General features: G+C 46.3%; 10 protein-coding genes across 10 annotated transcripts; 6 read left to right on the top strand and 4 right to left on the bottom strand.

Annotated features, from left to right (window-relative positions):
- Positions 1-411: 411 nt before the first annotated feature.
- On the top strand, positions 412-1,651 carry N7487_010532 (zinc-dependent alcohol dehydrogenase; the record flags this gene model as incomplete). Its single annotated transcript, XM_056878262.1, has 3 exons — positions 412-483; positions 563-1,012; positions 1,073-1,651. Coding segments are annotated over 3 exons (1,101 nt in total), but the record flags the coding sequence as incomplete, so codon positions are not given.
- Positions 1,652-3,220: 1,569 nt separating this feature from the next.
- N7487_010531 (uncharacterized protein) lies at positions 3,221-3,613 on the top strand (the record flags this gene model as incomplete). Its single annotated transcript, XM_056878261.1, has 1 exon — positions 3,221-3,613. One exon carries the CDS (start codon positions 3,221-3,223, stop codon positions 3,611-3,613), a length of 393 nt encoding a protein of 130 aa, XP_056726841.1.
- Positions 3,614-3,778: 165 nt separating this feature from the next.
- On the bottom strand, positions 3,779-6,114 carry N7487_010530 (uncharacterized protein; the record flags this gene model as incomplete). Its single annotated transcript, XM_056878260.1, has 2 exons — positions 3,779-5,966; positions 6,023-6,114. 2 exons carry the CDS (start codon positions 6,112-6,114, stop codon positions 3,779-3,781), a joined length of 2,280 nt encoding a protein of 759 aa, XP_056726840.1.
- Positions 6,115-6,306: 192 nt separating this feature from the next.
- Positions 6,307-6,535, bottom strand: N7487_010529 (uncharacterized protein; the record flags this gene model as incomplete). Its single annotated transcript, XM_056878259.1, has 2 exons — positions 6,307-6,384; positions 6,407-6,535. The coding sequence occupies 2 exons, from the start codon at positions 6,533-6,535 to the stop codon at positions 6,307-6,309; spliced, it is 207 nt and encodes a 68-aa protein (XP_056726839.1).
- Positions 6,536-7,550: 1,015 nt separating this feature from the next.
- On the top strand, positions 7,551-8,391 carry N7487_010528 (type 1 glutamine amidotransferase; the record flags this gene model as incomplete). Its single annotated transcript, XM_056878258.1, has 3 exons — positions 7,551-7,916; positions 7,980-8,048; positions 8,107-8,391. The coding sequence occupies 3 exons, from the start codon at positions 7,551-7,553 to the stop codon at positions 8,389-8,391; spliced, it is 720 nt and encodes a 239-aa protein (XP_056726838.1).
- A 991-nt stretch (positions 8,392-9,382) lies between these two features.
- Positions 9,383-9,840, top strand: N7487_010527 (uncharacterized protein; the record flags this gene model as incomplete). The annotated part of the gene is made up of 2 exons (XM_056878257.1): positions 9,383-9,557; positions 9,611-9,840. The coding sequence occupies 2 exons, from the start codon at positions 9,383-9,385 to the stop codon at positions 9,838-9,840; spliced, it is 405 nt and encodes a 134-aa protein (XP_056726837.1).
- A 789-nt stretch (positions 9,841-10,629) lies between these two features.
- Positions 10,630-12,255, bottom strand: mfsA (glucose-inactivated glycerol proton symporter STL1; the record flags this gene model as incomplete). The annotated part of the gene is made up of 1 exon (XM_056878256.1): positions 10,630-12,255. The coding sequence occupies one exon, from the start codon at positions 12,253-12,255 to the stop codon at positions 10,630-10,632; it is 1,626 nt and encodes a 541-aa protein (XP_056726836.1).
- A 3,228-nt stretch (positions 12,256-15,483) lies between these two features.
- N7487_010525 (putative endo-polygalacturonase) lies at positions 15,484-16,833 on the bottom strand (the record flags this gene model as incomplete). The annotated part of the gene is made up of 1 exon (XM_056878255.1): positions 15,484-16,833. One exon carries the CDS (start codon positions 16,831-16,833, stop codon positions 15,484-15,486), a length of 1,350 nt encoding a protein of 449 aa, XP_056726835.1.
- A 731-nt stretch (positions 16,834-17,564) lies between these two features.
- On the top strand, positions 17,565-19,078 carry N7487_010524 (beta-xylosidase; the record flags this gene model as incomplete). The annotated part of the gene is made up of 3 exons (XM_056878254.1): positions 17,565-17,835; positions 17,888-18,295; positions 18,348-19,078. 3 exons carry the CDS (start codon positions 17,565-17,567, stop codon positions 19,076-19,078), a joined length of 1,410 nt encoding a protein of 469 aa, XP_056726834.1.
- A 1,070-nt stretch (positions 19,079-20,148) lies between these two features.
- Positions 20,149-21,108, top strand: N7487_010523 (homocysteine S-methyltransferase family protein; the record flags this gene model as incomplete). The annotated part of the gene is made up of 1 exon (XM_056878253.1): positions 20,149-21,108. One exon carries the CDS (start codon positions 20,149-20,151, stop codon positions 21,106-21,108), a length of 960 nt encoding a protein of 319 aa, XP_056726833.1.
- Between the last annotated feature and the right edge of the window lie 650 nt (positions 21,109-21,758).

Below are 21,758 nucleotides of genomic sequence, written 5' to 3'. Positions count from 1 at the left end.
ACCGGGCTCATAACTGTCGGATTGGTCTGTATTGTAAATGTAGGGGTCCAATCAGTGGTATTCAACTCTCTGTATTTCTGTATCGGCTCTTGGTACAATTTATATGGAGCCATGATTACATAACATTAATTACAAAAATGTGTAGGATTAATAAATCCCCCGGTATGCCGGTCGTCATGCTCCGACAACATGGTGATGCCTCAGGCATCCAACAATATGTGTGGAGGGAAAAATCAAAGTAGCTTGGAGACTTTCGACTCCAAGTGGGGCTAGTGTGGAGCCTCTCATGGCTCTGTAACCCTTGAGTAGCTTGACAACGAGATATTCATTTCAGATTCTTCCCGAGGTCTTTTTGCTTCCTCTCTATCTTCAAGGTATTTCATTGTTCTTCACATATTCATACACGCAGAACTCAGAGCTCATTCTCGAACTATGGCCCAAAAGAATATCCCTCGGACTATGAAGGCGTTGAGGTTGATCAATGTATGCATGCCCTCCTGGATTTTACATGTCCAAGCACATGGCATACGTCGAATCTGATTCTTAGCTAATAATAATCCAGTACAATGAAAATTACCAACTTCGCACTGATGTTCCAGTCCCTGATCCTGGCCCAGGAGAGCTCCTAATCCGCGTGGCTGCGGCGGGATTTTGCCACACCGATTATCAGGTCTATCAAGGTGTATATGGCACACACTTACCCTTCACGGGCTCACATGAGCCCGCAGGAACCGTTGTGAAACTAGGTTCTGATGTACCGGGCGATTGGAAGGTAAATGATCGGGTCGGTGTGATCAATTTCAGAGAGCCATGCAACGCGTGCAATGGATGCAGATGGAGGATGAAGACGTACAGAACTCTAGATGCCCGCTACTGCGAGAACAAGACCATGAGCGGTATCCTGAAGGCGGACGGTGGATTTGCTGAGTATATGGTTGCTTCCCACTATGCACTTGTCCGCTTACCGCATGAGCTCTCATTTGAACAGGCGGCACCCCTGATGTGTGCCGGTGTATGTCTGCCCCTTTATTATATATCGATTGGAATATTTTGACTCACAAGAATCATATAGGCCACCGTATGGAATGCACTCAAAGAAACCGGGTTGGAGAAGGGAGGTTCGGTAGCCATTGTTGGGATCGGTGGCCTTGGCGTGCTGGCTATACAGTTTGCCAAAGCTCGAGGGTTGCGAGTTGTCGCTATCGACAACCGTGACGTTGGCCTGAAGCTTGCATCCGAAGTCCCTGCTCATCTCCGACCCGACCTTACCATCAACTTCAATAGCCATGATGCCATCCAAAAGATCTCCCAGTTCACTGACGGTATTGGTTTAAATGGCGCTGTGGTCTGCACTGATGACGTTTCTGCCAGTGACTGGGCTCTGCACCGTCTTCAACCTAGGGGCGTCTGTGTCGTTCTTGGTCTGCCAGAATCTGGCTTCAAGTTCGATGCGTTTAACCTTGTATTCCGAGAAATCGTCGTCAAGGGATCATTGCACTGCCCTGTCGATGAAGCCAAAAAAATGATCGAAGCTGTTGTTGAGAATGGAGTCGTCAGCCATCTTACCCTTCTTCCTCTAGAAGAGGGCGAGAACATCCCCGAGAGGGCAGCTGCGCATTCATTTACCGGAAGACTGGTCATAAAAATCTAGTGAGCCAATTGCTTGATACAATAAAGTTAATCTCTGTTGAATGAACCCAAAGTTAGAGCTTTGATAAATACCAGAATATTCTTTATCACGAGCTTTAGCATTGAGGATACGTCGAGCCCACAAAGCCCAAAGTCCAACGCGAGCCAACTGGGTTGGGTTTTGGGTCCGGCCTCGGGCCCACCGATGGGCTATGGGCCGAAGGTGGAAGCCCGCTGCGCTTTAATGGGCCCTAAATAGGCCCCAAACAGTATAAACATGCCGAGAATTTACTCTTTGTTTTACCGCCGTTTCTAAGCTATATTCTTAAGGTAATATTTTATTAATTTTATTGATTAAAAATTACCAGGTCTGTCTCTATATCACGTCAAAAAAGGGTGAAAAAACTCGTTTCTTTAGAAACTTCGAAAATTACGTAGGTGTACTAGAATTTGTAGTAGTACTCCCGTATAAATTGGAAACAGATATACATCCAGATCAAAATTTTAATATTAACCATTTCTCGACCTACACAGGTCCGAATTTGTTTAAACCTAAAATATATATTTGTCTAACTACTATAAACCTAGATTATGGATTCGATCTTTTTATGACCCGCAGAAAGTCGGAATATAGAGATTATAGCGGCTAATGAAGATGGGTTTGGAGGTTCGGCCCATAGCCCACTGCAGGTTGGGCTTTGGGCCTGGGTTTCGAGCCCATTTGTGGGCTTTTCGGAGGTCTAGTTGAGGACCCTGGGGACCCAGGGATATCAAAGCTTTCATACAATTATCTTCAAATGTTGATTTATGTTCCGATATAGTGTATTCTTGAAGTATTAGATAATATAGCTACATCATTGACTAATAAAATGCTAGAACCAACACACTACAGTTGATAGGTCGGTGGAAAGGTAGCGGTCCCTTTGCTATCTGCGTTGGCGTTCACATTCGAACATAAAGCAATTACTACTCGGTTGACGCGTTGAGAACTAGTATTGAGATCTCGGTTCAGGTGGCCAATGGAACAAACTTTGCAGATAAGCAAAGTGCAGTTGGAGGTCGCGATTGTGGAGGTAGGCCAAGAGGGTTGGAGGGAATAATGTGGATCTCGGTGTATGGAAAGACTAATATTCCGAACCTTAGAGTTCATGATAGACATGCGTCCAGGGCCTGTCAATGACGTAATTGGATCTATAATCTCGAGGCCCGGGTACTGACCTGGGCACATTTCAACGGTCTACCCTAGGTAAGCTAAAGGGGTAACTAGTTAAGAACCTGTTGTACTAGGCAAAAAGATGTAACCAACTCTGTGCAAATGGAGTGAAACGAGAGGGTCCCTAAAAATTCTCCATATCTGGTTGATCTCCCAGTCGGCCAGCTGTTGAAAGTTGGAGAAATAATTAGCTATTCTAGCAATATAAAATCTGAAGTCAACCTAGTTCAATAGCGATATCTCATTCTAACAGCAACACTTGAATCCTCTTCCTGCAATTGCATCTATCCACTCCCCAAAATCGTTCGTACGTTCCCCTTCCGCGGTCCGTAACCTTTGAACAATCACCTTTCCCTAACTAACCTCCAAGTCTAGAAAATGTCTACCAACGTGAAGACCGTTCCTACCACCGAGTTCGATGCCGTGATCCAGACAGCCAACAAGTATACTGAGGGCTTGCGCTCTGGCAGTTCCGAGACTGTTGCCCAAGCGTTCCACAAGGACGCTGTCATGTACGGCTTCATAAACCCTCCTAAGCCCGATATGCTCGCTGGCCCCATTGGCAATCTCTTCGCCTTTATTCGTGACAATGGCAGTGCCCCCAACATCAAGACCCGCAACGATGTGCTTGCTATCACTCAAACCACCGCCGTCGTTCGCATCGACATGGAAGGTGACGCCTCGGGTGCCGACTACACCGACTTCCTCACTCTCATCAAAATCGACGGTCAATGGCAGGTAATTGCCAAGGTGTTCCACAAGTACGCATGAAGTTTTGTTTAATCAATGTGTAGGCTTTGGTTGATTATCACTGGGAAATGATAGCTCGTGAAATACATGAGGGTTTACTGCTTCCCGGGATTATGGTCAAATGTTGACAGCCGGTTGGAACCAATATAATGTACATATTTTGTCATAATATCTTTTCAATTCATCCTACATAAGATGTTTCTCTTGTGACTCTAGCCTGTTTTCAAGGATTTCTGCCACGATAGACAGTGTCTCCCCAATGACTCGAACAATTTCGAATATATGCACACCTTGGAATGTCTCAGCCCATAACCTCACGACCGTCGCTGCCATTCGCCGAATACAGTAACTATCCGCCTCCTTGCTCTCCAGCGTATCTGCCCAATCCGTTTCTCTTATGAGGGTAGCAATCATCCCAAGCAGCTTTCGCTCGTCTTCTCGTAGGGACTCCAGCCCCGACGCTTCTACCACATCGGAAACAATACCCAGCCACCGACTGAGTAGAATGGCACATTCCAGTGTACAAAGAGGATGTTGGATACTCCCATTCACGGACTGTGTACACGCGGCAAAGGCGACGCCGACACGAATCGGAATACTAAGCGCATGTATACATTGAAGAACAGCCCGATCGACGTGCAAGGAGCGCGTAAATAATGGGGGTGAGTTTTTTGTGAAAATAAGAGCGATTGACTGTGGGTCCTGTGACAACAGGTTGCGACATGGGCCGAGGTTGACATTGAGACGGAGATATGCAAGTCTCAACAAGGCAGCCGAATTGAATCCGAGAGGTCCCCGAGGAGACTCAGGGTCAAGCGAAGTTTCCAACGTTGCTTCCCAGGACCTTTGCCATGTCTGGAGAGCAGATTCGAATTTCTTCACAATATCCAGCCGGATCGTGTGGCTGGTTGTACTCTGTCGCTCGAAGTATATGCTTTGGATCAGGGCATTTATGAGGGCATAATTTCCAAGCGCAGAAAGTGGCTCTTCGTGATGGACGTCCTTTCCGGCCATCATCTCCGTGAGAGTTTCCTGGAACCCTCGCTCAGTGTGGCCGTATGTTTCCCTCGTGTGTTGCCACTCGGCTGCAGATGTGTTCACCCATTCTGTGTTACAGTGGGGAAGTGAAAGTCGGATTTCCTGGTTCAAGATCAAAGGGGGCACATCGAAGGAGATACTGCAGAGGTTCAGAAGGGTATAAGATACGAAAAGAGTGCGTCGGCGTTCTTCCCGATGTATCCAATCAGACCACGCGCATCTTCCAACTATCTCATCTGGCTGTCCCAACCCGGCTTCTCGAGTAAGCATCGCAAGCTGGCTTCCCATTGACAAAGCATCTTGCACGGCAGGCTTGTCTGCCCACATCGCCATTGCTATCAAAATGATGAGTGATTGTAGTGTTTGTAGCCCTAATGGAGAAGTGGTAGTTTTGGTACCAATAGGGTCGGGATCACACTCTTCCCGGCCATTGATATTGGTGGAATTCGATCCAGGGATCTTGTTTCTCGGATGATTAGATGGGCCCCTCGCAAGACCTGAGAGAGATAGCCGGGTACGCAGTTCAAGGTGATGCATGATGATCGCTTTGGCGGCCAAGTAAAGCTTATATCCCTTCCTCTTCTCTACCCGAGAAAATGCGCCCATCGCGACCATCGCAAGAAGAAGCTCCGGTGATAAATTGTCGATTTTGAGAGTAGGAGGATGGATGAGAGGAAAATGCTCATGGAAGGCTCGGAAATATCCCGAAATGTATCGCGAAATGGTATGCCTAGAAGGAATGATAAAGCCGGTGGGTAAAATGTCGTCGTATGTTCGAATACTAGCAGAGATTCGGTCATATGCAAGTGCGGAAATGTTCCATGGCAACGGAGGTTCCGTGTCGGTAACAGGGTCAACTCTTCCCAATGAGTCTAACTCATTGTGGGGTAGCCTCTCATCGCGCGAGGAAAGAGAGTCTGGCTCTAAAGGTGGCAACCGAGAAGGAAGTGAGATGAAAGACGGAGTTTCATCTGTGTTGCTGGGAACCGAGTCTTGTCCGATTTCCTCAATGTGAGAAGCCGGTGCCATCGAGTTATTGACTCTATTATTATCTGTCTGCCAGATATCAGATAATGAAAAGTCGGTGTCAAAGAACGATGCAGGTAAAAAATCAGCAATGTCGTTGCTATTGTTCCAGAGCATCTCAAACTCGTATGTAGAGCTAAAATCAAAGCTAGATGTTGGATCATGAGGCATGAGCCCAGTATAAGGTGGTTGATCGAACAGTAATCCTTGGGCAGAAGCATCCTGAATCTCGGAGCACTGCTCTACTGGTTCCGTGGTTGGTGGAAGTGGCCTCGGAGAAGATTGATAAGTGTCAAGGGGTGTGACCAGTCTGATTATTGATTTCACGAGTTAGCGGAAATCTCGTGTAGCCGATATATAGTCTACCTTTCTTCTGTTGTGGGCGTGTCGTTTTGACTAAAATCCACTGTGACCATCTCCACAGGTGATGAGTTGGGATCGAGATTTTCGATTGTCATACTAATTATCGATTTGGTAAGTGGGCTTGAATTTCACGGGATTGATAGGATGGTCTACCTTTCTTCCGTTATGGTCGCGCTGTTTTGATGGAGATTTAGATCGAATCTTTGCGCAGGAGATTCGTGATGGTCAAGTCGACGATGGCGCATGAGAAGGTCCCTGGGCAGTTATTGTGAGACAAGAGCACACATCTACCCCCGAGGAATTAATGAATCACCGTCTATAAAATTTCTTTCCACAGTCACAAGAAAATGGCTTTTCCTGAGTATCTAATCTTTATAAGCAACAAACAAGGAACAATTGGGGATAGAGATAAAACCCACGAATGCGCTCATGTCGCTGCAAATGTTCCACTCGCTTGAACTCCATTTTGCAGAACCTGCATGGAGACACGAGAACCTTGGGTCTTCCACGAGGCATCGTAAACTATGACCGTGGTAATGTGTTTTTATTTGGAAGTGTCCAAGTACGCCCTTTCAATCCTATGCATATGTGCATATATCTACATTTACCGTTGACCAAACGTTGACCTCAAGGAGGGGAACCGGTTGAACGCCGAACCAATCACGTGTCTCTTATCACGTCTTTATCTCTCGAGGCCATTTCAATGCACATGGGCATCTTTTTATTTCTCGTTCAATGTCTGTTGAAATTGGTTATGTTTTATTCATTATGCATTGCCTCCATATGTAGGCGAGGACGCAATAAAGGCGACAAGGACCTAAGCTAGCCTCAGGAGTCTGATAAACGAAACCCTTGAAGTCGGAATCCCTAGAACGCTTGCGAAAATCGCACTTGTTCAAACCTGATAGTATTATTTGTTTTTGATAGATTTAGTTCCTGACCCTCCCTGGTTATATAATTACATTTTTATAACTAACTACTTGTGGGCGTAAATCATAGGGCTTTACAAAGTTGCCTCTCTTCACAACGGAGTGCCAGATAGATGTACAAGTTTCCACAGCAAGTAATTGTATATGAGCCTTGATAATGAAGGTGCTTGTTCTGATTTCTAAAGTTCATCTCGCAACAAACTCCTCGTATGAGGATTGCCAAATCATCCGGAAAATCGGAAAATCGGTGTAACTACCTCCAAGGTTGAGGTGGCCCTAGATAGGCTATGTCTCCAGTTATCGGCAAGGGTTTCCGCGAGGCTTATCAGAGGCGTGATATTTCCACTGGTCTCTCCTTTCATTACGTCTCCAATCAACAATGTCCCTTGGGGTATTTATTCTCCAACGGCGATTTACGACTCCACAATTTTTGGAAACCTACTCCCATTTATCTACCTCGTTTAATTTCGTAATGTCGTAATAATTATCCATGGTATATTAGTATTGGAGTATAAAAACCGCTTTTCTATTTTGTTATATCTCAGTGAGGCACTTACAATCCATATTATTATTGCTTGCTGTCGCAAACCACCATCAACAAAATGACTCAATTCAAAGTTGCTCTATGCAGAAACTATGTCTCTGGTGAGAAATGGGTCCAGGATGTTGTTGACTCATGGTATCGCACCATCGAGAAACTCTTCCCTGGCGCAGCAATTGACCTTTTCCATCCCATTGAAGGAACCCCATTTCCAAACGCCCAAGACTATAATTTGATCATTTTGACAGGTGGAACTTTCAATCTCACCCAAGAGAAAGTGGAACCGTGGGTTGAAGCCACTTTCGAATTTATCCAGGCAGCGAACAAAGACCATCCGAAGACAAAGATTTTGGGAATTTGCTGGGGGCATCAAGTAGTTGCACGTGCACTCGGTGGGAAGATTGGGACTGTTAAAACAGAGCAAGCTGTGAGTACTACGATATGAAGGTGTTTTATTACAACTAATCAACGCTAATGGCAAACTTCATAGGTTGGTGTCCAGGATATTGCCATCACACCAGAAGGAAAATCCTTCTTTGGACTAGACAAGGAACATATCGTAAGTGAAGGAATGGTGATTTTTATCATTTGGCTTTAGACTTACAACGATGACACAGTCAATCCACAAGTTCCATAAAAGGGTAGTGACTATTCCAGCTCCTGGGTACATTTCATTAGCAACGGAAAATGAGATTCTTCTATCTGAGGCCCAGAATGTCCTTACATTCCAAGGGCATCCCGAACTGGTTGCCGATATGGCCAAGGAAATTCTGGATGCGGACACAGGTGCATTCACCTCGGGTTTCAGCAAGGAGGAGCTTGATGACATGTTCCAAAGCGTCAAAAGGCCCCATGATGGAGACGCCCTCTTTGCGCGGGTTGCCACCTGGGCTCGGGGCTAGCTGTTAAAATTTCGATGTGATGCGCGTGCGCCCTCTTTATGCAGCTTAGTAGGCATATATGCTTTTTCCCTATCAAGCCTGTCTAGCTTTCATGTATCTAGTCTATCGAGGAAAATAATCATGACATCTTTCTCCATCTTTCGCGGAACTTATTGGGATCTCTTTATTCTTACTCTCTTGCAACTCTATCGTCTTGTTAATCGCCTTCGTCTTCTACGATAATTTGTATCATAAGCGAGTAGGTCTACCCTCTTTGTCATGAGTGTCGACAAGCATTGCAATCTACATAACGAGCATATCATAAATATCTAGTGGTGCTACGGCAATATCTGTAATATTAGAATCCAGAATTTCCGCCTAGGGGTTTATTAGTGTGCATTTGAATTGAAGAGGCTTAGGACATCCTAAACTGTTTTAAATAATTAAAAGAACGCACTGCATCGGAAATTTACACAGCCAAGTGGTAAAGTCGTACGACAATATGTAGCACGTTGATACTGAGTCATGGCAGATCATTATCTACATCTTCTTTCGTAAGAAGTAGTGTCATATACATCAAACGCCCCACTAAAGGCAATCATACTATTGTGGAAGGCACTGGGATTCCTGGGCGCGAAGTCCCAGCTGTATCTGTCTCCTTAGTAACCTTCCTATATTTTTGCTAGGCTCATCTGGGCACATCGAGATACCATTTCCTCGATGCAGTATCTATCCTTATCTCTCTTCCCCTCTCTCATCTTCTCAGTATTCTCCACATAACAAATCAAGACCTAAACGCTCGCTTTTATTCTCCACATAATCAACGAATCAACGAAGCACTCTTTTCTTCTCCACAGTATAGATCAAGACCCCACGCGTATTTTCATATGTCGAATGAATCTCAATCCCAGGATCGTGAAGCCATTAAAGGGAAGGCATACCAACTCAACAATTCGAACACATCCTCACTCAGCTTCCTTTTCTTTTCCACGCACACATCATAACCTCAAAAATGGCTGTCCTTGACTTTTCGTACGATCAAGCGCTCTTCCCCAAACACCTTCGTCTTGTCCTGGAGCGTCTCACGGAAACTTCTGACAAGCGGGAGTGTGCGCAAGATTGGGTTGGGTGCTTCACCACCACCGCTCAGATATTCAGGAATGGCAAAACGTCTAATGGCCGCGAAGGTAAGTTCATCAGCTCTGAATCTGCTCAATCACAGTTTCTGACACAAAACCAGAAATCCAAGAAATGATTGAGAGATCATGGGATAATGTCGAATGGCGACATCACAAGCCTAGGATGGTTTATGTGCTCGGCAAGGGGACCAACGATGTAATGGTGAAAGGGTCGACCGAATATCAATTCCAAGACGGCCGCTTTCATGAGGGAAATTGGGGAGCTGAGATCTCTTTTGTTGAAGTTGACGGGGAATGGAAGATCCAGAAGTACACGGTAGTGTTTGTGTAAATAGCGAGGTTCTGGAAATCTTAGAGGAACGGGAACATGTGCAAAAATTTTAGTTCGGCCTAAGATATATATCTCTCAGACGTGTGGGGAATACAACATATATGACCTAGCACCGTAGTTTACTTCATTCTTTGGCCGCCATTTGAGAGATTACTGGGTTTTTTTAAATGGAACTGATGTTCCACGAGGCCCCGTGGAAGCCGTGTTATATATTCTGTGTGGTTCATTTCAAGCTGACTAGTTAGTTAGATAATACTACAGTGCATGTTAATCTACTCCTTAACCCCTATATATACTGCGTAAGCTGAAAGCGTGCCGGTTAGAGAGATGGAGATATTTCATATTGCATGTTGTTACTAGAGTTCAGCCAAAGATAGAGCGTAGTGTGCATGGCAAGTTGACGTCCCCAATGGCCTGCACCTAAACGCCAAGGAAGTATGATGGCTTTACAGTTCATCCCTGACCTCAACAGACCCAGCGTGGAAGGTTACAGCAATCAAGTATGAAGCCACTAAGTTTGGTTGCTCTACTAGAGAGGTTCAGGGTGCCAGAAGCAGAAGAGTAGAATAACAGATTTCAATATAAAACAGCATCCCTTCCTTGTCTTGGATATATATACACGCCGGAAGCAGTGCCATCAGTTCTATCACGGGAATATTGACATATCCACATCAAAAAACATTAACATGAACAGAACGTTAAAAAAAAATTAGACAACATCCAGTTTCAAATATCATCACCACCTTCAACCATAGATATAGCTATAGCATATCTACGTAGAGAAGGCCACTATTTCTCGCGGACCTCCTCGATCTCCTGGCCACTGTCACTGCTGAGACCGAGCTCGTTCTTCTCAGGTGCAGCATGATCGTTGGTATCCAAGCCCAGCTCGCGAGACTGCTGGACAATCTCCTCGAAACTGAGCTTGGGCATGGTGCCGGCAACCCTGAACGGCATCTTGCCTTCGACATGGGCTTTGGCGTAGATAATGTCGATCTCCTCAAGCTCACGGCCGGCAGTTTCAACATAGAAGAAGAAGCCGAATATCAAGCCAATGAAGTTGAAAAGTGCGAAGAAGAGATAAACACCCCATGGACTCTGGCCAGCGAAAAGGGGCGTGAACATGACAACGGCGAAGTTGCAGATCCAGTTGGTGCAAGTCGACGCAGCCGCACCCACAGTACGGGTACGGAGGGGGTTGATCTCGGGGGGATAGATCCAGGGCAGCGGTAGGAGAGTGAATGCGAAGAAAACGATAAAGAGGAAGATACCAACGGCGGCACCCTTGGCGTTGTTCTCGTTCTCCTTGATCAAGCAAGCAAAGGTGATAACGAAACTGAGACCCTGACCAAGGAAACCAATCAAGTATAGGTTGCGACGGCCAACTCTCTCAATCATGAAGAAGGATGGGATAGTTGCAAGGGCGTAAACGGTAGCAAAAACACCACCCATGATGAGAGATAGGTATTTGTCCATGTGCAGATTTTCCTGGAAAAGTAGGGTTGAGTAGTAGATAGCGGCGTTACAACCGGTGAACTGCTGGAAGAACTGGCCGGAGCAACCAATAAGAAGACGCTGGAATTCCTGGGTCTTGCCGAAAGTGAATACCGCCTTCCAGCTTGACTGGGAGTTCTTGGATGATTCCACGTCCGTCTTCAAGAAGTTGAAGTCGTTAAGGACTTTATCGGAATCGGGAGTGGTGCCATTGAGCTTCGCGAGAACCTCGCAGGCCTCCTTGTCATGTCCTCTGCTCACAAACCATGAGGGTGAATCTGGAAGCAACAAGGCACCGGTGGCCACAATCAGAGCAAAGAAGATCTGGAGCGCAATAGGGAATCGCCACTGAACAGTATCGGCGGCATGCGAGAGACCAAAGACCACCCAGTAAGCAATAAAAGTGCCACCAGCAATCATCGCACCTTCGAAACAAACCAGGAAGCCACGGTTGTGAGCTCCGGAGCATTCTGATTGCCACACAGGGATCGTGGCCGTGTTCATTCCATTTCCAATGCCTGATACAACACGGCCGATGACGAACTGACCGACTTCCCATTTGCCAGTAAAGCACACCGTTGTAATCAAGGCACCGACGATCAGGACATTGGCACCGATAAAGATCAGGGTAGTGCGACCGAGTTTGTCGCCGAAGAACATGGAGAACAAGGCGCCGAAGAAACAGCCCAGCTCGTAGCAGGATGTGATAGCACCGCGGATGACGTTGATGTAGTGTTCTTGTCCTGCAGTCGCAGGTTCGGGCATTCTAATGATCGGGAAGGAGTTTACGAACTCGTCGCCGTTGAGCAGGCCGGCCATCATGCCTTGGTTGTAGCCAAAGAGCGAGAAACCCATAACAGCGGCGATGGTGATGCTCAGGCGGAGCGGCCGACCACTCAAGCCGCTGGTGGTCGTCCACATGTTGACGGTGCAAACAAAGTAAGAACCGTCAGTGTGGGGAGGCGGGGGTAAAGAAAAGTCGGGGAAGAACTAGTATGGAGAGATAACGGGGATGAACTTGGGGTAGAGGAATTGGCCGTCTTATAGCAAGCACGTCCATAGCGAATTTTAGGGCAACGTGAATTTTCGGATTTATACTCAACCTTGGTACCCGAAACTGGAAAGTCCACCGAAGGCAATGTGGTTCCCGAAGCGGAGAGACGCGGGACTCTTTGTACTTGGCACTTGGCGGGAGACTTGGCGGGGTTACATGGGGCACATGGCTGGGGCACTCACGGGTGGGCCTTGGCGGTGGCACTTGGCAGATCCACACGACCGGTTGCAGATGACTAATTCGGAAACCCTGACGATTTTCAGTGTCCAGTATAGGTACAGGCTAGGGCTGTGTGTCCGTTGTTAAATTCTACGCACACTTTAATCTATGTGGTTCATTTCAATCCCCTGTCTTTAAAATCATATACATATTATGCATACTCACGTTCTACTGTTATGATATACCATCAGCCGCCAAGGTTGTTTCGCCCCCACATGACGTCGGAAACCTCTTGGCCCCCACATGACGTCGAAAACTTTTCGGCGCTAGACAAGGTTTGCCCAGGTTGGATCAAGCTCCGGACCAACAACACTCAAATCCATTGCGGCGCGGGATAAGGTACACGGACCGGTGCACTCTGGTTCACTTTCCTTTGTTTCAAGCCGGCTTTCCGACCTCGCCGTGGGAGTAAGTAGCACGTGTAATCGGGGCCGACTCGGTATCGCTATCTCCTGTCACATGAGAATATATTAGTATTATCATTTACATAGTAGATCAATTCATATTCAACCAACGTTTTCCGGGGAACAGTCGTTCGGTCATGGTTTCTGGGGTATCTTGGGGGCCATCCCAGGGCCAGTGCTTAACCAGGGGGTACATATATCCGTGATATATACTACTGTGACTTCCTGGTAGTGCCTATGGTTTTCAGCCTCGGCTTTGACCTTCTCTCCACGCCAAGAATTGCAAAATCTCAATCCCGCCCCTTTTTAATCTCGCGTAGTAGATATCCATGGATAATAGTAGGGTTATGACGTACTTAGATGTGGTTTTCAATATGTAAACAGCCGAATTCCCCCGAGGGTCCACAAACTTCCTGGTGCCATGGATTCACTTGTTTGCCATACGGAATACTTTGGTGGATGCAAACGGTTAAACTTGAACAAGCAATATGGAATATTCCGCTTTCAGGAACAAGCCGGCTTACATAATATTTATTATACATCACATTGGGACTCGGCAGACTTTCCAATCTTTACGGGTGGGCACTAGCGCGCCAAGAATGACGAAAGTGGCGCTCAGGGTGCAGGTGAATAGTAAAATGCCTCACCACCAAGTCAAGCACAAAGGGCAAGAAATGTCGAACATGTAGGGCGACAAAGAAAAAAGTATGAAGCTACAGACAGGAGTACACTAGGGCAGCCACAATACTCCCGATAGTTGGCCATCTAGGGGTCCTATAGAATAATGCGGTCGCAGTGATTGTATTTCAAATGTCGCCAGACTTTTTAGATAGGAGGTACTGTGACCTTATTATCTGAAGCAAAGATAAGGGTTGCAGGATACATACAACATGCAGTCGCCGAACTTGCTTCAATCAACTAGTTAGCCAATATACATTGAGGTCCGGGATTAGAGCAAGCGCAATAATACCTCTCCGAGAGCGGCAAATTACCAATTTGAATATTTCTCCACAGTTTCTTCCAATGAGTTATATCTTTGACCCTTTCGCGAGTTGTTTAGCTGCTTGGAGAATCCTGTGCTGCTCATTCAGACCTCACGCTAACCTCCATGTGAACTATAGCTTTATAGAAATATATGTTGAATATGTCGTCCTGTCGTGATCTCCACTTTACAATCCAAGCGTCCTCTTCCTACATTGTAGCTGTATACAAAATATTTGACTTTCAATTATGTATGCTGTGGACAAAAAGTGCAGTCCACAATACCAGCCTCAAGGGCTAAGCATAAGAGAATGATTTCCTACTCGCAAATCATCCAAGTGCGAGGGTCGACTACACCACCTTTGTTAAGGTTCGAAGTGCAATGAAAGAGTGGATGGAGTAGAGTGTCAGTAGAACAGTGGTCATCTATTGGGAAACATCCCGCATTCTTGTGAACTCGTGATACCTTCCTTTCTTATAGAGTCGTGACTACCAGCAAGAGTAACGTACCTTTGTAAACACCCCATTTTCACCTCACGTGGGAGCATGTATTCCGTTCGCAGCCCATTTTCCTTTTTAAAAATAATAGCCCCTGCCTTCCCGCTGCCGGCTTGGCAGATGCTCCGCCTTCTCCGCGTGTAGAACAATTACTGCACCTGTCCTCTCCGGTCCCAGTCCTCTATGTAATAGGATTTCTAGGACGATGGTACTTCCAAGCCACAATTCCCATTGATCTGATCATCGGAACATACACTGATAATACCCAAAATGACAAAGGTCCCTCTTATATGGCTCGATTTCGAGCATTGTCAACCATAGAGTTAATGTAATTTTAGTGTCCTCTCCTTATGATCCGGTTCTATTCTTATTTTATACCCTTCCCCTGCGCAAGTTCTTCGCCCTCAAAAGAGACAACTTCTCTTGCTGGGAATCAATTAAATCAACATACGCAAATAGCTTTTTCTGCATAAAACCCAGAGAAGATTATCAGAAAGCAATCACTTCAAAATCAGACGTAGGGACGAGGTGGTATGATTTCTACGTATTTACTCCGGCCTATGTCGAGTCCGAGCTACCCGGGCGAAAATCTTTACCTTATCGGCGAGTACAAAGGATTTTCTCCTTACCTTCAAAGTTTTGAGCATGTATTGGCCTCACTCCTTACAGGGGTCACTAGTCAACAGCGCCGCGAAGAGGCCTTAAGCGTGGGAACTTTCTATCACCAATTGGCACATATTGTGCTTTTAGGTCTGGAAAATAAAGAACTTGACAAAGGGGAATCCATGGTAATTTACCCCATCTGAGTTGACACTTAATTTTCCGCTATCCATCCCCGGTAATCCACCGGACTCATCCATAGTGGTATCCATTTATTATCGTTAGCTATTATTACAGAAGTCTTTGGAAAATCCAGCACAGTCGACAATAATTTTTGAGTCTAACCATATCATCCGAAGTGTAGCGAAGGTATTAACATGATGCAGGTAGCCATTAATTAGAAACAAAGCTCAAATTGTGTACGTGTTCATTCGCAAACAGTGGGACAAAGTCAGCGGCGGAGTACCACGATGGCTTCTTCATATTATCGTCAATGATCTTCCCGTTGATTTGGAGATTCACGAAGGTGATATTTGTGATCGGTCGCTGTCGATCGTATCCGAGGAGCAAAGAAGGATTGGCATGGTTACCTTCGTAAGTGAGGTCCTTGACCACCACATTTCGAATTCCCCGACCAGGGGAAGTGTTGTACTTTGTGTTGTACATGACACGGAAATTTACCAATTGGCCGAGCTGAAAATTTTCCACACGAATGTTTTCGATGTGGACATTTTGAATGAGATTTCCATCACCTGCATTAATGGCAATACAGCCTTGGTACCCAAGTTGAGGCTCGTGGTGATTGAGAATGTCGATATTTCGGATCGTAACGCCGTCCATGACTTCCGGATGCGGCGTGTTCCCATGCGTCCCCACATTGATAGGATGCGCATAGTCGGCCCACAGTGCGGAGTTCTGCACAGTTATGTTGCTTGAGTCCCCATAATAATCCCAACGATGCTGGTAGAGCGCGATATTGTCATCGGAGTTGCGCATGAAGATTCCATCTATCAAAGCATCACGACAGCAGAAGAGATCGATTCCATCTCCATTGCCTTTGGAGGAGAAGGCGCGGATACCTAGGATATTGATTCCCTGGCTCATTCCCGCAGTCAATGCGTAACCATTGGGATTGAGAATAACGACATCCTCCACCGTAATATTCGATGAAGATTCGATAAGCACAGCTCCTGATGATTTCGCCGCCAAGATTCCTCGGCCTTTGATTGCTGAATTCGAGACATTCTGAAACACTACTTGGGCATCGAGCAACCCTCCTCCAGCCACATATACCGTCTTGTCCGATGGAACATACAAGGTCCCATTTGTGATGTTAGCGGTCCCATTATTGACACCAGGCCCGAAGTACAACACGTCAGGGTCATTGGCACGCGTGACGTTGGTTTCGATGGGATTCATAAAGAGCTGTATGGTATCAAAAATATTGTCATTGATTTGAATCACGAGGTTGCAAGGCTGCTGTAGCGAGAATTGGATCGTGTTGTTGATAATTTGAGGACGGATTCCGTAGGAGTATGGTCGGACAACGCCGGTGCGAATAGGTGCATGGTGGTAGGTAATGGCAATTTCAATTGGACCACTAAAATCAAACACCCCAACAGAAGTGTTATGCTCGATCGAATTGCCCGAAATTTCGTCAATTTGGGCCACTCTTGCTTGGAAGGGCTGGACCCAGTGCGGTGAGCTTTGGGGCGGCGTGACCTTAATGGAATATGCATCCATAGTCTCTACCCCAGATGGAACAGGATAGGTTCTCACAGCATCATGGCCAAAGTATGATGCTGCCGTAGTAATGGGATAACAACTCAGAATAGCAAGATACACCATGCAGAGGTGTAATTGAGTGCTGCTATTGATCAAATGTTGTAAAAACATGACGGATGTGGGGGTGTCGGTGGATGAGGGGATGAATGAACTCCCAAAGAAGGAGATGGTCACAGAGAGGACCTTCAACTTCAGTCAATGTTTATAATTATTATATACTATGGCAGTCCTTCCAGAAAAGAACTAGCAACGCATAGACAGGGCGGGAAACACCCGACTATTACTCCGGGTAAATTAATTTCTTCCCCTAGCTTGTCCTCGCAACCTACAGGCTTTGTAGTGTAATCTTGCAAGCAGAGGGCCCCTGTCACTAAAACTCAAGTATCGTAAGGATCAGTGGGATAGCTTCCCCGGCACTTCACCCATCATAGCTTCCAACTTTGGGTAAGACGGCTTACACCGAGGGGAAATTTAAAATGAGAGGTTCTATGGGTATGTACCTGGGTACGGAATGGAAGCTCCCTACGGAAGACTCTCCGAGTATTTCCCCGCAATCCCTTTGCAGCACCCTTTGTACGGTAAAGGCTCGTTCGGACTCGGGATAAGTACCGGATAACCTCCATCACAGGAATAAAAAATATTTAAGGTTGAAGTAGCCGGCATTATGGAGAGATAATACATCACGCGTAATGAAAATTATATATCTACTAAGTGTCCTCGTGACCAGCGTTTTCTGCACCAAAGGAGACGTTGTCATTCATAACCCGATCATTTCGGGCTGGAACCCGGATCCATCCATTATTCGAGTGGGCAATGAGTATTTTATAGCCACCTCATCATTCGAATATTGGCCAGGATTACCAATTTACCGATCTGTTGATCTTGTGAACTGGGAGCTATATACACACGCTCTAACACGGCCTGGGCAACTACACCTGTACGGTGTTCCCACATCTGCAGGTAAGAACCCATATGTTTTGTCCTGAAGAATATTGGAATCTGACGGCTGCAGGTGCCTGGGCACCATCCCTTGGCCGCATCAATGGCAAGTTCTACCTCACTTCCATGGTGCGATGGACTTACGATCCTGTGGCCAAAGTGTGGCCGCGGGTTTTCTGGATATTTTCGGATGACCTGCAGAACTGGAGCGACCCGATCTGGTCCGACCCCTGGGGTATTGACCCCCAGCTCTATCAAGATCCAGTGACGAACAAGGTATACCTTAATCTGATGTCACCTAATAATAACATCGATAAGATTTGGGGGATTTATCAGTGTGAAGTGGACATAGACAACGGTCGATGTATAGGCGAATATCGCTCACTTTGGAACGGGACAATGCCAGTCAACGCCACAGCTCGACCAGAAGGACCAAAGATGTTCAAATTCAGCGACTGGTATTACTTGCTGATTGCTGAGGGTAAGTCTTTGTTTCCTTTCTTTGGTGGATTTATCTCTTACTTCTAATGCAGGGGGCACTGACGAACTTCATCGGGCCACCATCGCGCGTTCAACTTCCCCAGAGGGCCCATGGGAATCAAATCCAAACAACCCACTGTTATACAATGGCGCGTATGGCCACAATAACCTCACCGTCCAATCGACCGGTCACGCAACCCTGTTCGATACTGAAGAAGGAGACTGGCACGCGGTTTTCCTTGCTCGGCGAAATGTGAACGGCACTTCTCCTTTGGGCCGAGAGACTTTCCTTTGCCCGGTAGCTTGGAAGGATGGTTGGCCCATTTTGAACGAAGGGAAACCGATCCTCATCAATGATCCCCAGAAACTGGGTTCGTCCAATAACGCACTAGCGCCTTTCCAGGATAACTTCGATAAACCGGCCTTAGACCCATCTTGGTATCAGTTGCGCACCCCGTACTGGCAGACATATATTCTGGACCACGAAAACCCATCCGGTGGTGTGGTATTCGATGCGAATGTCTTTTCCCTTAGCGATCGCGATGTTCCTGCCGCTATCTTGCGAAAGCAAAGGTCGCTCAACATGACATTCTCTGCGGACATACTACCGTTTGATGGGATTCTAGAGCCTGACCAAACAGTTGGAATCAGTTGCTACCTCAGTGAGCTGCAGCATCAGGACATTGGACTCACAGGTTGCAAAAATAGCACAGGCATGTGCATATACACCTCCTTTCTAAATAACGAGACAACGAAGGTATTGTTACAAATGGCTTATTGGTAGAATCTAGGGGCTAATGTGTGGTATACAGTATGATGAAAGACCTCTTCCAACATCCAACCTCGATAATATGACGTTTCATATCCGAGCGGAGCCTCTACACTACGAACTGGGGTACAGTGTTGATAAAGCTTCCGTTTCATGGATAGCTTCGTTTCCATCTTCCTGGATGGCAAGTGCACCACCAGACTGGCTTGTCTTCGAAGGGGCAATGTTCGCATTGTTTGCGAGTGGGAATGGACGACCATGGCCTCATAACGCACCAAAAGTCGGTTTTCGCAAAGTGAGGGAAGTCTGCTTCGATGAAAATATCCCAGACCACGACGTATGGTCAGGCTGAGTATGCAGACAATCAACTAAGGGTGGGGTGACTGGGGGAAGAGCGATAGTATGAATGCGCAAATTGTCATTAATCACGTGCTCGCCCTCTGCTTTTGTACAGTATTCTCAAAATCAAGCGAGGTTCTTTCAAAATAATTGACACTATATCTGAGTACATGTTTCACTTATTCCATAATTGGGTCATGAAATGACTGTAAGGAAATACACGGGTTTTCTTGGGTCGTCGAATTAAATAACTGAAGACACCGTGGAGATTGTTGAAATAGGTGGTTGTGTCATTTTAGTTAGATAGGGTTACGCATATTCATCGACCGTACCATACTTTGCCGTGTACCCTGGTTTCTGTCATATGGAGATGTATAGACTGTTATGCCATAAAAAGCTTTATGTGTAACGGTGGCGTTCACCCCCGGGGTTGAGACGCCCCGACACACGAGTCCTCAGCTATGATATCAGGGTAAATGGTAAGTACATGGGTAATCTTTTGCTGGCAATCATGGCCAGTAAGACTAAACTACCTAAACCACTTCATCGTTCGTTCCCATGCCCCACAGCGCCATGCTCCTCCTTGATACCTAATGAGGTCAGGAGCGCAACACCCGGGGCTTGCAACCCCCGGGGCAATGGAAACATCTACCTATGTACCACACCGGCAACCTTATTATATTATACTCATTCCTATCCAAAATGTTGCCATCAATCACGAAAATTCGCAATAACAAGTCCACAGAATGGGTTCGCTGTCGAAGATCCTCCCGCAATTGGCTTCCTCCAAGCTCTTCGTCACCGAAGGCGGAATCGAAACAACTCTCATTTACAAAAAGAGTATTGATCTCCCTGAATTCTCCACTCTTCCTCTTCTAGATACGGAAGAGGGCAGAAAAACTATCCTGTCCATCTACCAGGGCTATATAAATATTGCACTGGCCCATTCAACTGGCATCGTCCTCGAAACTCGAACTTGGCGCGGCTCTCCGGCATGGTCTTCCACGATTGGCCTCTCCGCCCAACAGGTCATTGATCTGAACCGCACAGCAGTCAAGATCCTCCGTGACCTGAGACACAAGAACGAGAATCCATCTACCCCTATCGTCATCAGTGGGGCTATGGGACCTCTTCAAGATGCCTACAAGGATTCAGTGGACACGCCTTCATTCTCTCAGGCACGGGAGTATTATGGTGCCCAGATTCGAACCTTCGATGAAGAAGGTGTAGACATGTTGTGTATCATGACTATAACGAATCTAGATGAGGCCACCGCTGCAGTGAGCGTGGCGCGGGAGTATAATCTCCCCATTCATGTCTCGTTTAGTATCGAGACAGACGGACGGCTACGAGGAGGAAGAACCCTCGAAGACGCGATTCGAGTAGTCGATCACCTGACGGATAAATACACAACATATTTCGGGGTTAACTGTGCACATCCGCGTCATATTAGGATAGCATTACAGGGTGTCCCTGAAGATGTGATGTCGAGGATCGGCTCAATTCGAGGGAATTCAAGTCTCAAGTGCCATGATGAGCTTGACAACTCGGTGGTGCTAGATCGGGGTGATATTTCCGTGTGGGTTGAAGATTTCAATGGGCTTTTGAATATTTTACCTAGACTGAAAGTAGTAGGGGGCTGCTGTGGCACGGATGAAGAGCATATCGATGCTATTGCGAAGAGGATTCATTCTTTTATGGCTTGATGCATCCAGGCTGTATGAGAGCGATGCTTTGCTTGCTGCCCCTAGTTAGTCGAACCTCTCTCTTTGTCCCCATGAAGCATATAACTAAAGGGCTTCATGGCGGTTTGAAGATTCATCATCTTCATATATCTCGGTTAATCTTCATTTTACTCCTTTCCAGTGTATTGTAACCACCTAGTTTAATCCCTTTTCCTTCTACACATAGGTAATATTTGAAAATTACATATCTGTCCATTAACATTAAATACTAGTTCCGTATACCCTGTGACATTTGCTCTGCGATGATGCAAGCTCCGCCCCCAGTCGTAGGTCAGGAAGGGCTTGTGGCACGTTGTCGATATAGGGGAAATAGTAATTTAGCTAATCTAACCATTCAGTGGTGAAATCTATCAATTGGGTTGCGGACGCGATAGCCATAACCACGGCCAAAGGTTCTCCCATCTTAGCACCTTTGGGAAAAAATGGAGGATAGAGCTTATACAAGAATGCGAAGTGATAGGGCAATGATTTCATTACGCCTGGCCTTTTAAAAAAGCAAAAACGGGACCTTGAGGCTGAGCCCAAGGCGGAGTCGAAATGCACGATGATGGCGAGGCATGGATTCCTAATTAGCCAATAAGAAGTCGGTGGCTAGCGCCTTCTTGGATCAC

Source organism: Penicillium crustosum, assembly GCF_028827405.1.
Source record: "Penicillium crustosum strain IBT 35664 chromosome Unknown utg000004l_segment0_segment0, whole genome shotgun sequence".
NCBI lineage: Eukaryota > Fungi > Ascomycota > Eurotiomycetes > Eurotiales > Aspergillaceae > Penicillium > Penicillium crustosum.
Note: the sequence above shows the minus strand (reverse complement) of the source record. Positions and strands in the feature narration are given on the sequence as shown.